The sequence below is a fragment of the Colias croceus genome, chromosome 6 (assembly GCF_905220415.1).
Source record: "Colias croceus chromosome 6, ilColCroc2.1".
NCBI lineage: Eukaryota > Metazoa > Arthropoda > Insecta > Lepidoptera > Pieridae > Colias > Colias croceus.
In genome coordinates, this window is record NC_059542.1 from 4444819 (window position 1) to 4460442 (window position 15624).

Genomic DNA, 15624 nt, shown 5'->3' on the forward strand with positions numbered 1-15624 from the left:
CCCAGGATAATAAAGTATAATTATACCAAGTTTCATCGAAATCAAACCGTTAGTTTTCACGTGATGCCTGAACATACAGACAGACAGACAGACAGACCAGGTTTGGTATCGATCCAGTAACACCCCCTGCTATTTATTTTTTCAATATTTTCAATGTACAGAATTGACCCTTCTACAGATTTATTATATGTATTTAATATTTATTATAATATGTACTTATGTACTTATAATAATATGAACACTAATCAATTTTAGTGACATCTAGTGTCAAAAACCATCATTAGAAGTATCGTTTTAAAATGAATGTTTTATTTTGCTATTCGATAACAGATGGCGTGCAAAACAATATTGAAAATTTATAAATAATAAATATATTATTTTATAATATCTGTCATGGTGTTTTTTTATCAATTTTTTTATAATAATTATTAATAGCGGCTAGTGTAATTAGTGCTATTATTTGACATTTTAAAATTGTGAGTACAATGCCATAAACACAAAGTAACACGGTCTTCGAGACAACACGTAGGTGCTATAGGTATGTGGGGCTATACCTACGAGTTAAACTTTAAAAAAAATTGTATTGTATAAAGTATTCAAAAAAAGTCTATTTTTATTTAAAAACTAGATTTCCGCCCGCGGCTTCGCCCGCGTTTGCAAAGGAAAACCCGCATAGTTCCCGTTCCCGTGGGATTTCGGGATAAAAACTATCCTTTGTGTTAATCCAAGTTACCCTCTATATGTGTGCTAAATTTCATTGTAATCGGTTCAGTAGTTTTTACATGAAAGAGTAACAAACATCCATACATCCATACATCCATACAAACTTTCGCATTTATAATATTAGTAGGATTAAGAGTAGGTAAAAATATTGTTTATAACTGAAGTATCTACCTCATGGTTAGCTATTTGAACCTGTTGAAACTTCGAACATTATTGGTATCGTTGTCAGTCTTTAAATATCGTAGGTTAACTTTATATCCTACTTTAATACCTACATGTTTGATTTCCATTTGAGAAATATATTTTTCGCTATTATCAAAACAAAAATATGATTACTTTTTTAGTAAGTAGGTACTAACATACAACTATTTCAATTATGTACCTACCTACTCATTTATGGATTGTCTTCAAATTAAAAGGTACAAGTTATAGCAAGAATCAAATAACTGTATAACTAGTGAAGATAAATAACTTCTTATCTAAAACCAAAATATACCCACCAACATAATGCAACATTCATTTATATTGTTCATTATATTTCTCATATTGTGTTGAGGAAAATTAAGCGAAATATTGTGCATTGTCTTTATAAAACTTTATTTACAGTGTAATATTTTACAATACTTTGCTTAGTTCACATTGTACTTCATTAATTCTAACAATTTAGCGCATGAAGTCATTAAATGACAAAACCGAAATGAACTTTAATGACAATTAAATTATTTAAAAAACTATACTATATAATCTTAAACCTAATCAAGCACGAAAGTCTAAATATCACACAATAATTTAGTATAAGAATTATTAGGATAAGCCTCTATAAAAAAGGTAAAAGTTATAGCTCTTTAATAAAGTTTTTCCGTTTACATTCTCATTATACTGGCATATTTCAGTCGAAAAATAAAAAAAATGAAATAATTATTTACAAAAATAAAAATCTGATTAACATTGATATAATAAATACAAAGCATGAACTTATTATCCTAATGGCTTATCCAGAGACTAATTTAATGGCAGTGAAGGAGTAAGCATGATTGAATTTGTTATCCTCTAGAGTTAGTTCTACCAAATTCCTCTAATAGGTCATACTCGGTTAACCGGTCAGGATCAGAGTCGTAATACGCATAATCATAACTGCTGGAGTCCTCTTTGCTGGGACGATTAGGAATATGTGGGACATGTTTAGGTCTTGGGGACGAAGACGGCAAGTTTTGTGGGACGGTCTCATAGCTCGAATAAGATTCAGGTTTATTGGGAGCAATAGTTGGTGTAACCCTTGGAGCGGCGTTATTTACTGAAACTGCTTTTGAGGCAGGAGCGGAGGGCGCTTCGTAAGGTCTTGACGTTGTCGTGTAAGTCTGATAGTAATCAAAAGTTCTTTGTGTTTGTTCAGAGTAAGGGCGTGCGGTGCTTGTATATATTTCTACGGGTTGCTGATTTTCTACCGTTGTAACTGATGGAGCTGGTCTGAACGGTCGTGGTGTTGATACTTTTCCGAATTGCTTTTGAGATCGTACCTTCTCTGGTCGTTTTTGATCATCAGGTAACCTGTTGCCGCTTGCTGCAATGTTTAGAGAATGAGCGCCGGATAGTAACTCCGATTCCCTTTCGTAGAGTTCCGGTCTGTATTGGCCATCGTCTTCACCTTGTGGTGGTCGATATTGTCCATCATCTTCCTGACTGTTTGCATAATTCGATGACTGTGTATTGAGTGCATTATTCGTATTATATGCGATGGTGTTGAAATTAGAAAAGGAATCAGGTCGGGAAGTCCTATAAGAGGTGGTAGGGGAGGATGTAGTCGTGGGGTTATTATAATAATTTTGCTTGGCGTCAGGAAAAGATACAAAATTATTTTTTTCTGACTCATAGGAGACACTGTTGAAGTTTCTATAAGCAGGCGTGCTTGTTACGATTCCTCTCGCGGAATTATAATCGACTGTTGTCGTTGGGTAATTGGTAGAATAGCCAGGCGTGCCTCGGTTATAATTTTGATTGTAATTTTTTGTTCTAGAGAAATCGGTTTGCTTTGGGACATCTGATTGTACGTTAAAGCTATTTCGGACTTTAAATGATTCTTGATTTCCTTTATTATCTGGATTTACACCGTTATAATTGTATAATTCAACAAGGCCTTCATTCTTATTTTCGGGTGTTGTTTGGGTTAAAAATGTGTAAGGTGTGGTGGATGGGCTGTTAGAGAAATATTTATTTTGCTTTGGTGTAACTCTGCTTACTTCAACATATTCATCTTTGTACTGAGGTGGAATGTTCACAGTTGTTGTTGGTACTTCTTTGTTTTGAGGGGGATTTCGACGAATGAAATAGTCTTGTGGGGAATAAGTCGACGGAGGGAATGAAGGTTGTGCTACGGTTGTTGTTGTGGTGGGGACAGGTGTTGATATATAGTGAGGTCGTTTTCGGAATACTTTTCTTTTTGGAACATCGTATTGCTGGACTGCTGGAGTGCTGGAATATTGAGGAGATGATGGAGATGGGGTTGTATATTGGGATGATGGATATGTAGTTCTTTGAGTGGATGCCCTTCGGAAAGACTGGCGGGAAGACGATGAAGGCGGAGCAGATTCGTCACGGCCTCGCTCTCGCTGTCCGCTGAAGAAGTCAGAGGAGTGAGCTGTGCGTAAGTCTGATGCACCATTATTTTGGGTGAGACGACGGTCGCCAGTTTCAGCGCCCTGCAGTCCAAACTCAGGTTCATCTTCTCGGTTTCCAGGAGACGACACCTTTTTCGTGTCAAATCCTGCATAATAAAATATTTTTTGTAAGACAATAACAATAAATTCACCTTTTAAATTAGTATTAAAATCAAGCACTTGTTTTAATTTATGATTACCTACTGTTATGCGTAAGCTTTTATTAATTTACATACATTGCTCTGGCATTATTATTAGCAGGTCTAATTGCATTCAAACTCTTTTATATTAGTGAAGCCAGGCAAACATATAACCTGCGTGATACAAATCATTATACACGACGACACTTATGATTGACCATTTGCTGTACACATGAATCTCGTGTTTGATTCGTTTACTAGTCTAAAGCCTAGATGGTTAGTTGCAAAGCTGGCTCACCGGATCCGATCTTGTAGAGATCAAACTGACCGTCGTAGATATCAGCAGGGCACGCTAGGGGGTCATCGTCGCCCCAGTCGGTACACGTTTGGGCTTCTTGATGGAACAAGGTGCCGGGGGGACAGAAGAATCTGAAATCGCGCACACCGCCGCCAGCCACTCTCACGCACACATGGAACGCTTTGCAGCCTGATTTAGCATCTGCGTAGTATGCTCCCAGGATCCGTCCTTTGCAGTTAAAACGCTCCGCTCCCCCTGTATACATAAAATAAACAATATTAACATAATTACATATAACTTATGACAATATTATAAATGCGCATGGTATAGGCACTGTTTTATTGGAATAAAAATTAAGGGTTTAATTGTTCTGATTTGAACAATATTTCAGTTTATGCGTAGGTAGAATATTAATAATTTATTTACGCCAAGAAGATGATTCTTAAGATTATCATATCAAGCAAGTACCCTATCGTAAACCTACCTCCAAACCATTTCAACATGTTCTGTGCGTGACTGAGCAATGATAACTAATAATGATATAAATAAACTATGAAGTTGGTATCCATCAAACGGGATATTAACACCGCACCGGCCATCTTAAATTGAGGTCGATTACGCGATCAAAATGAATTTTATGTTTACCCAACCGCATCGTAAATGGCAAGCTAATAGAATTTTATACCATACACACTCTTCGCGGTTTCTGTGAAATTTTTAATGACCAAAATTTACATAATTGATGATGCCCTAACAGATTAGATAATTTGTAAACTATAACACTTAAAAGAATTAGCCGAAACCATAATTAATTAGTATTATATAGGCTATAGCATATCACTTATAGCATATGCCCGCGACATCGTTGTTCGTCGTTTTTACAAATAAATTCAATGTAAAATAAAAGTGACAAAAAAATCCCGCACTTACCTGACCTAGTAAGCCTCTAGAGTAATTTGATGTAATGCTTATTATAAAATCTGACAAAAAGAACTCATTAGAGTGTTATTTTACTTGTGCGTTAAAAGATCTTGCGAAGCCGGTCGATAAAAATCTCCCGCGCTGTATACGCGGAGATGAGTTATCTTCGTTTCGCAGTTTGTTTTAATGAAAGCTTAGCTTAGTGAACGTTGGTACTGGCGCGGAGGTTAAACCGAGTTCCCATGCGTGAGCGGCCAGCGGGGCAGATAGCATCAGGTTGCGCAACCCAGAGGTGCCGCATCCTCGAAAGGTCGTGCGCTTATGCAAATGAACTAAATACATTCGATACATTTACTCTATACGGGTGAACAGCTAGCCAAGATTAATGAATTCGCTTAATTCGGTGCGCAAGTTCGCTACTATTAACGGTAATCACGAATATGGACACAAAGACATTATGGTGAAGACGAGCTACCATGCAGGTCACTTTAGAATTATAGATGACCTTGCACATTTATGTAAAGCTCTAGCTGAGGAACGTATCATCCCATAGTTTGCAATCCACACAATATATATTTTTTTGGTTTTTATGGCATTCAAATGCTTTATAAATATAAATTTATAAAGAATAGAAAAAATTCGATCACGAGGCGGGACTCGAACCCGCATCCCTCGCGCCATTCCGGGGCAGATGCCTAACCAACTCAGCCACTCGTGACCCGCCCGAGTAATCGAATTTATTCTATCCTTTCAGTTTTATGTGTCTTAAGGGACACACCGCGCGCCATCTATTGAGATGATTTAACAACCATCTCAACCAATATGAAGCACTTTTCAGTGAATACAATATTGTAACGATGGAACACGACCTTTTCTTGAATTTATATTTTTTTGGTTTTTATGGCATTCAAATGCTTTATAAATATAAATTTATAAAGAATAGAAAAAATTCGATCACGAGGCGGGACTCGAACCCGCATCCCTCGCGCCATTCCGGGGCAGATGCCTAACCAACTCAGCCACTCGTGACCCGCCCGAGTAATCGAATTTATTCTATCCTTTCAGTTTTATGTGTCTTAAGGGACACACCGCGCGCCATCTATTGAGATGATTTAACAACCATCTCAACCAATATGAAGCACTTTTCAGTGAATACAATATTGTAACGATGGAACACGACCTTTTCTTGAATTTATATTTTTTTGGTTTTTATGGCATTCAAATGCTTTATAAATATAAATTTATAAAGAATAGAAAAAATTCGATCACGAGGCGGGACTCGAACCCGCATCCCTCGCGCCATTCCGGGGCAGATGCCTAACTAACTCAGCCACTCGTGACCCGCCCGAGTAATCGAATTTATTCTATCCTTTCAGTTTTATGTGTCTTAAGGGACACACCGCGCGCCATCTATTGAGATGATTTAACAACCATCTCAACCAATATGAAGCACTCTTCAGTGAACACAATATTGTAACGATGGAACACGACCTTTTCTTGAATTTATATTTTTTTGGTTTTTATGGCATTCAAATGCTTTATAAATATAAATTTATAAAGAATAGAAAAAATTCGATCACGAGGCGGGACTCGAACCCGCATCCCTCGCGCCATTCCGGTGCAGATGCCTAACCAACTCAGCCACTCGTGACCCGCCCGAGTAATCGAATTTATTCTATCCTTTCAGTTTTATGTGTCTTAAGGGACACACCGCGCGCCATCTATTGAGATGATTTAACAACCATCTCAACCAATATGAAGCACTTTTCAGTGAATACAATATTGTAACGATGGAACACGACCTTTTCTTGAATTTATATTTTTTTGGTTTTTATGGCATTCAAATGCTTTATAAATATAAATTTATAAAGAATAGAAAAAATTCGATCACGAGGCGGGACTCGAACCCGCATCCCTCGCGCCATTCCGGGGCAGATGCCTAACCAACTCAGCCACTCGTGACCCGCCCGAGTAATCGAATTTATTCTATCCTTTCAGTTTTATGTGTCTTAAGGGACACACCGCGCGCCATCTATTGAGATGATTTAACAACCATCTCAACCAATATGAAGCACTTTTCAGTGAATACAATATTGTAACGATGGAACACGACCTTTTCTTGAATTTATATTTTTTTGGTTTTTATGGCATTCAAATGCTTTATAAATATAAATTTATAAAGAATAGAAAAAATTCGATCACGAGGCGGGACTCGAACCCGCATCCCTCGCCCCAATTTTTTCTATTCTTTATAAATTTATATTTATAAAGCATTTGAATGCCATAAAAACCAAAAAAATATAAATTCAAGAAAAGGTCGTGTTCCATCGTTACAATATTGTATTCACTGAAAAGTGCTTCATATTGGTTGAGATGGTTGTTAAATCATCTCAATAGATGGCGCGCGGTGTGTCCCTTAAGACACATAAAACTGAAAGGATAGAATAAATTCGATTACTCGGGCGGGTCACGAGTGGCTGAGTTGGTTAGGCATCTGCCCCGGAATGGCGCGAGGGATGCGGGTTCGAGTCCCGCCTCGTGATCGAATTTTTTCTATTCTTTATAAATTTATATTTATAAAGCATTTGAATGCCATAAAAACCAAAAAAATATAAATTCAAGAAAAGGTCGTGTTCCATCGTTACAATATTGTATTCACTGAAAAGTGCTTCATATTGGTTGAGATGGTTGTTAAATCATCTCAATAGATGGCGCGCGGTGTGTCCCTTAAGACACATAAAACTGAAAGGATAGAATAAATTCGATTACGCGGGCGGGTCACGAGTGGCTGAGTTGGTTAGGCATCTGCCCCGGAATGGCGCGAGGGATGCGGGTTCGAGTCCCGCCTCGTGATCGAATTTTTTCTATTCTTTATAAATTTATATTTATAAAGCATTTGAATGCCATAAAAACCAAAAAAATATAAATTCAAGAAAAGGTCGTGTTCCATCGTTACAATATTGTATTCACTGAAAAGTGCTTCATATTGGTTGAGATGGTTGTTAAATCATCTCAATAGATGGCGCGCGGTGTGTCCCTTAAGACACATAAAACTGAAAGGATAGAATAAATTCGATTACTCGGGCGGGTCACGAGTGGCTGAGTTGGTTAGGCATCTGCCCCGGAATGGCGCGAGGGATGCGGGTTCGAGTCCCGCCTCGTGATCGAATTTTTTCTATTCTTTATAAATTTATATTTATAAAGCATTTGAATGCCATAAAAACCAAAAAAATATAAATTCAAGAAAAGGTCGTGTTCCATCGTTACAATATTGTATTCACTGAAAAGTGCTTCATATTGGTTGAGATGGTTGTTAAATCATCTCAATAGATGGCGCGCGGTGTGTCCCTTAAGACACATAAAACTGAAAGGATAGAATAAATTCGATTACTCGGGCGGGTCACGAGTGGCTGAGTTGGTTAGGCATCTGCCCCGGAATGGCGCGAGGGATGCGGGTTCGAGTCCCGCCTCGTGATCGAATTTTTTCTATTCTTTATAAATTTATATTTATAAAGCATTTGAATGCCATAAAAACCAAAAAAATATAAATTCAAGAAAAGGTCGTGTTCCATCGTTACAATATTGTATTCACTGAAAAGTGCTTCATATTGGTTGAGATGGTTGTTAAATCATCTCAATAGATGGCGCGCGGTGTGTCCCTTAAGACACATAAAACTGAAAGGATAGAATAAATTCGATTACTCGGGCGGGTCACGAGTGGCTGAGTTGGTTAGGCATCTGCCCCGGAATGGCGCGAGGGATGCGGGTTCGAGTCCCGCCTCGTGATCGAATTTTTTCTATTCTTTATAAATTTATATTTATAAAGCATTTGAATGCCATAAAAACCAAAAAAATATAAATTCAAGAAAAGGTCGTGTTCCATCGTTACAATATTGTATTCACTGAAAAGTGCTTCATATTGGTTGAGATGGTTGTTAAATCATCTCAATAGATGGCGCGCGGTGTGTCCCTTAAGACACATAAAACTGAAAGGATAGAATAAATTCGATTACTCGGGCGGGTCACGAGTGGCTGAGTTGGTTAGGCATCTGCCCCGGAATGGCGCGAGGGATGCGGGTTCGAGTCCCGCCTCGTGATCGAATTTTTTCTATTCTTTATAAATTTATATCCACACAATAGTTTACAAGAGTACCTACTTACATACTTAATATGAACTTAATTAAAAGCAACTAATTACATTAACATATTCTGGAAACATAAGTGTGCCAGGAGTCTAAGTTATCCATTTAAAGTACTGAAATAATAACTGGTGAAAAATATCATTGATGATATTAAAATAAAAGAAAAAAGGCCACGACTCTATATGATTGACTGTGTCGTAGGTCAGAATTATTCGTCGCATATTACAAACGTGGGTAACTGGTAAGGTAAATTCGTTGATGATAGCTGATACAATATATCGAGATAAATCACATGCATCAATGATACTTTCATTTTACGTAATCTATTCTCACGGCTAAGCACGTCTCGTACTATATTTGTAGCATTTACGATGTGTATCTATTCGTATTTGTTTTATAACGTAGTGTTATTTTAGAAATCGCTTTCTTCAAAAAGTTAATGTTATATTTGTTTAGCGATAATTAAACAAGTGTGCTCTTCTATGAAAATTTTACTGACTCGTAAGATTTCATTCAGTATTAATAATAATTGCCAAAGCTCCTTATGCTTATTTAAATATACACAATAGTAATTTACATAAAAAATTCTACAAATCTTTCAACATCTATTTAGGCATAAGATTTACGCGTAGAGAATATTTTAATATTGTATTGTTATATGGTAACTATCTCAAAAATTTAACAGCTTTGACTAGTTTCCGGTATGAGGTATAAAAAAATTCATGGACGCTAATTAACTTAAGAATTCGATGTGCGTTTTATTAATTTTTTACGTAGACTTATCTGCAATTTAATCAAAATATTAGAATTAGAGGGACAATTTATTAAACGAAATTTAAATAAATCTCGTAAAGCCGATTATATAACAGCCGTTTATATTTAAGCGATCTCGTTTCCCATGTATGTTGGAATGCAGATTTCAATAACAAAATTCAAATATGCACCGTTTAGGTCTAAACCTTGGAGTGCGCATCCGTTCTCCGGCCTCCTGCCCTCACGGCCCAGTTTGGGAGAGCGGCTTGTGAAGATCACTTGCTATGCAAATATCTGGAATCTATTATGTATATCTTCTTCTAGGTCGGTCCCGGCTCCACAGTGGTAAATATATGTATATAGCCTACAGCAGTCAGAGCTAACGTAAAATATTGAAAATATCGAACGGTGAAAGAAGTTTTGAAATCGGTTGCGTACTTCCTGACATTAGCGCGTTCAAACAAACAAATTCTTCAGCTCAAGGGTGAAAGAAATTTTGAAATTTGTACAGTACTTCTTGCGATTAGTGCGTTAAAAAAAACAAATTCTTTAGCTTATCCTTATAATATTAAGAATGCGAAAGTTTGCTTCACGCAAAACTCTGCTGAACCATTTTTATGAAATTTGGCACACATATAGAGGGTACCTTGAATTAACACATGCAGTTTTTATCCAGAAAATCACACGGGAGCGAGAACTATGTGAATTTTCCTTGACTACGCGGGCGAAGCTGCGGGCGAAAGGCTAATTAGTTATATATTAGTGTAGATGTTGGATGCGATGAACCACAGTGGACAAATGGAAAGTGCATTGTATTGCGCAAGTTTGGTGCGATAGTAGGTACAGCGACTCGTGCACTAAGATGCGCTAAGTCGCATCGTCTCATTAACTTGGTATACGTAACATTTGCATTAGCTTTTTTATTGTTTGTACATTTTGCGCGTGAAGACGATTTATGGATATTTTTAAGCTGAAAGAAAATTTTGTAATTATCTTAAAAAAAAAAACACGCACACGCACACTTGAATTATGAGAAGATACAACGACTAATTTCTGACTGTTACTTTAAGTAAATAAATCATGACCTAGACTTTTTAATTATTATTTTAAAATAATAATTTGTTAAGTAGGTAATTAATTATAAAATAAATAAATAGCTATGTATAAAACACATTTGTATTTTTGTTATCTTACTTAGAATTTTTTCTCTTGTGTGTTAAAATAAATATAATAAGTAACATAGTTTTACATTTTTTAAACATCATAATCATAATTTTATCCTTATAAAAATTTATGACCTCACCATGAATTTTATTATATTTTTTAATTATTATTAGAAACAGCTAAATTCTAAAGTAAAAACTAATGTATTTGTTTCTTTTTCACATATTACTATAAAATCGAATCGAATGAATATTATTATAAAATTTAATTCTGCCAAAACAAACATCGCATATATCAATAAATGAGGAAATTAGTATCGCGATTAACTTCCCACGAACACGGACGTCCTGAAATGCGTAAGATGCGCACGCGCGCTTCAACCGTGCACTATCACTGTCCATTTCCTCATGAAAAATCGAAAGCACATTACAAATACACATTAAGCATAAATCACAAGATATATGATCACGTCACTGCTGCACGTCGATGCACCGCCTTAAAGTACGAGTTAGGTCGTGTCGACTTACCGAGGATAGGGAGCAATGTAAGCACGAGCCACAAGACCGACATGTTGCCGCGAAGTGCGTTGCGAAGGGACTGAGCAGCGGTGGATGCTCACCTCCCCTTCTATCTGGCCAGTGGACACCTGAAAGCTCACGGAGTGACGCCAGAGCAATCGCGAGCTTGGGAACGCTTCAAGTTACCTAAATGTTACGATGTCGCGTCTCATTCACTCATCCCACAATACAATTCTACTTCTAAAGTTGTTATCATAAATTGAAGCGGCACGCTGAATACAAATTTATTTATTTTTATTAAAATTTAAAGAGTTGTAGAATACTACTCTATACTATCTATATCTATTTATAAATACTATCTTTCTATACTAACTGACTAGGCCTTGTATTTTAGAGCATAGATAGAGTACTTTAATCAAATTTGTAAGAAATAATGTTAGCAAGGACCTTAGTACACTTTTATTAGCAGCTAGTCCTAAATTACTAATTCCATTTATACTTACCCATTATAATCCAATTTATGAACTCTATATTAGGGATGTTTAATCTTTACTTCACTTTATACATTTAACTACCTAGTAGGTAACTACTATATTATAATCTCTGAATTTTCTTTGCATTCAACAACTAAACTAACTTTAAAAAATTTCAAAGTAGTACCTATGACAATAAAACTACTATAAACTCCTACTTCAGTGGGGAGTGAAAACAAATCCGTGATTTATCTGACAGGTGGGGCGCGGCTATCGCGCATCTATTGTCGTTCCTCCCATACGACATACATTCAGTCGTTACCTCATTGACAAACGATATAAATTCCTAGAAGAATACGTTATTTTCTTTGTATTATAACACAAAGAAGAATACGTTATTTTCTTTGTGTTATAACACAACAACTTCGCAAATGCCTTCGCAAATGCCTTCGCAAATGCCTTCGCAAATGCCTTCGCAAATGCCTTCGCAAATGCCTTCGCAAATGCCTTGGCAAATGCCGGCGGCACAGCCGCCGGCCGTGCCACCGGCATTTGAGGTTCGAAGACCTGGATATGACTTTGGGTACATACAGTTGCTAGTTACATATTATTTTTTTATTGTTGCCCCACCTTGAGCCAATGGCTAGCTACGCCCATGTATACATCATATTATTATTCAAATGTTTACAGCAATGTACCACACGGAGCAGATGCATTTCACATCTGATTAAATTTTTCGTTAAGTTCTGTATGTAAACTGAAATAAGAAAAGACTGAAAATACTTTTTTTACTTTACAATATCGTAATGACTTTTAAACGTTTCAAACCGTCGCTCTATAAATATATAACTTCAAGAGCCTAATCTAATCAATTGCTGGGTAAAGAAAAGATAACCGAAATTGTGAACATATTGTAATTTTAATATTATATAAATAAATCATTTATTATTATATAGTATACTAAGAATATTATAATAGCAATGTATTGCACTATCCAGTGTTTCATAATACATATGTCTTCAATAAATCTTATCGGCCGAAAGCTATCTATTGTTCGGATGCTTATTACGTCTGTCAAATATTTATTATTTGTTATTAAGCAACACAATAATGTATCGTAAGCGATTAGTACTTAGACAAAAGGTAGATAAGGCTGCTTTCAAACTTAAAACTCATGTTTAAAGAGTTTTAAATTAACATAGATACAAACGGAAATAAAGTAAATTTTTAATTCAAAGTAATCATAATATATCTAGTGATATATGCGCTCTAGAAGACGAAATAATTAATATTCAATAAGACATTCATTTTTTTTAAGTGTTGGTACAAATCCTTCCAAAATAAATTGTAGAGATGCCTAATTAATTATCCAATACATAAAATATTAGATATTAAAACGGTTGTTGGTAATTATTATTTAACAATGTTTACATTCTCATAGAAACATTTCAAATATTGTTGATAATAATTATAATATAAATAATTTAATAACAAAACCGGTGCGTGTACTTATAGTACTGAATATGTATATTGTATACTTTTTGTATAAACTTGTAGTACTCGTCATTTTCAATATAGTTACGTGAATCATAGTGTGGGTGCACTTTATGTTATGACATTATCTATTATTATTAATGAAAAGGTTAAATATAAAACTTATGATGGTTAGATAGTATTACCATTAGTATTACTCATGAGATTATCTTTATCATCCTACGGCATTTGAAATAAATCTACAAAATTATAAATTCATACACAATTTATATTCGAGGACTCTTCACAGTAAATTGAACTCTTCAATCTTATAATACCTATCGCAAGTAGTCGCAGTAGAAGTGGAGACAAATTTTCTACTGTGAAACACATAATTCATGAATTTATATACATTAGATCTAGTGGGAAAATACAATAATATATATTAGGTATGTAACGTTGGGGTCAATTCCATACCCTATGGCGAAATCAGGGTCACTCACGAACCGAGTCTTCGGTGTTATAATTAAATATATATATTAATTGTCGTTAACGATAGTGCGCTAATTATTTGGTACAAATAAATTATTTTATTTGTACCAAATAATTACCAAATAATAATTTATTTAATTAGTGTGTCTTGCATTGTTATTATTGCTTTATGAGCTCACTCGAAGTTCTCATGTAGGTTGTTTCACAACATTCGTGTTTGAGCTAAGGTTTCAGGCACGACCGCGATACCTTGCGACAACATAGTATTTAAATACCACAGCGAATGACTGAAAAACAAATCTCACTGTGAAATAGAAAATAAAGATGCTCTCGATATTTTCTTACTCGAATTTGTTGGTGCGGCTAATGACTCTATATATATTTTTATAATATAGTTACTGGCTACTGCTGAATTCTACTGACTTCAGCAGTATCTATGTTACTTATTAAAGCTTAAGTTATGTTACTAATTTTGACTAAATAAAGCGAGTATGTTATGAAACATATGAAAACAGTATTTTGTTTACCCACTATTTAAAACATTGAGTACTTTTATGCTAAATATTACCTATACTAAAACATCAATATCAATTTGATTGATTTATATAATTAATATTAGATAATTCTTACACATCTGTTTATAGAATATTATTACTGATTCGCAAATGCAAATTCTATTAAAATGAGCCGCGGGCGTTGCCTAAGCTCATGAGTAATAGACACTTTAACATACCAACTTGCTTATTGATAGCTTAATATTTAATAATTATACAATTATAACCAGTAGTTTATTTTATGTAATCAAAGATTTTTAATTATTTATTTATGAAGGTAAGTCTGCGTGTTAGATATCTCATATTACTTATATTATATTCTCAACCATTAAAATTAATGGTGATTGGCAGTGTACTTAGGTAATTAATAGATCAACCATGAATTACTTTCTTGCAAAATAAAAAAAAATACAAATTACAACTATTTTAAGAGTACAAACTGACATTTGTCTGCTTACAACTTTGACGTCAAAAGTAATGTAACCGCAAATTATACGCATAATGCGGTCGCTCTGGGTAACGATCAGCTAAGCTGTCTGACCTTTCATTTCTTCTTTTATAAGCGAACTAGCATTCCGCCCGCGGCTTCGCCCGCGTTTAAAAAAACCCGCATAGTTCCCGTTCCTGTGGGATTTCCGGGATATACATATATGTTTATCCAAGTTACCCTCTATATATGTATACTAAATTTCAATGTAATCTTCAGTAGTATTTGCGTGAAAGAGTGAGTAGGTACATCCATCCTCACAAACTTTCGCATTTATTATAAGTATTTATTATAAGTATTACATTTCCCAACGTGTAGAATCAACAAAGCTAAAAACAGTGTAATATTTATGGCTATTAAAATATTATATAATATTAAATAATACATCATTTATTTTGATAAGGGTTAATACCAAGGTACAAATAAAGAGCTTTTTGCATTTTAATTTCTTTTTTTCAATAAAAAAACGCTTATTGTGACATGACTGTAATAGTTAGAGATATGCTGCCGCTGATTTTTTGTAGACAATGGTGTGTTCTAAAAAAATGTAGTAGGTATATCATTTTGTTCTATCATCAACAGTTTTCGCAGCGCACGCGATGTAAGGTAGTTTTTTGATATTTTTTTCACACCTTGGATTACGTTATCGTAATTTTAGTAAGGATGCCTATTTTTTTTGAAAATGAAATATAGCCTATGTCACTCAGAAATGATGTAGCTTTCCAACAGTGAAAGAATTTTTCAAATCTGCCAAGTAGTTTCGGAGCCTATTCAATTCATACAAACAAACAAACAAAAAATCAAACCTTTCCTCTTTATAATATTTGTATAG

General features: G+C 35.1%; 1 protein-coding gene across 2 annotated transcripts; it reads right to left on the bottom strand.

Moving 5' to 3' along the window:
- Positions 1-1303: 1303 nt before the first annotated feature.
- Positions 1304-11455, bottom strand: LOC123692514. Of its 2 annotated transcripts, none has more exons than XM_045637273.1 (3): positions 11323-11455; positions 3846-4070; positions 1304-3484 (listed from the first exon to the last, which is right to left on the bottom strand). In XM_045637273.1, the coding sequence occupies exons 1-3, from the start codon at positions 11363-11365 to the stop codon at positions 1767-1769; spliced, it is 1986 nt and encodes a 661-aa protein (XP_045493229.1). In that variant the 5' UTR covers positions 11366-11455; the 3' UTR covers positions 1304-1766. The 2 variants fall into 2 exon arrangements, with proteins under 2 accessions (XP_045493229.1, XP_045493228.1); XM_045637272.1 differs by having other exon boundaries at positions 3816-4070.
- Positions 11456-15624: the final 4169 nt, after the last annotated feature.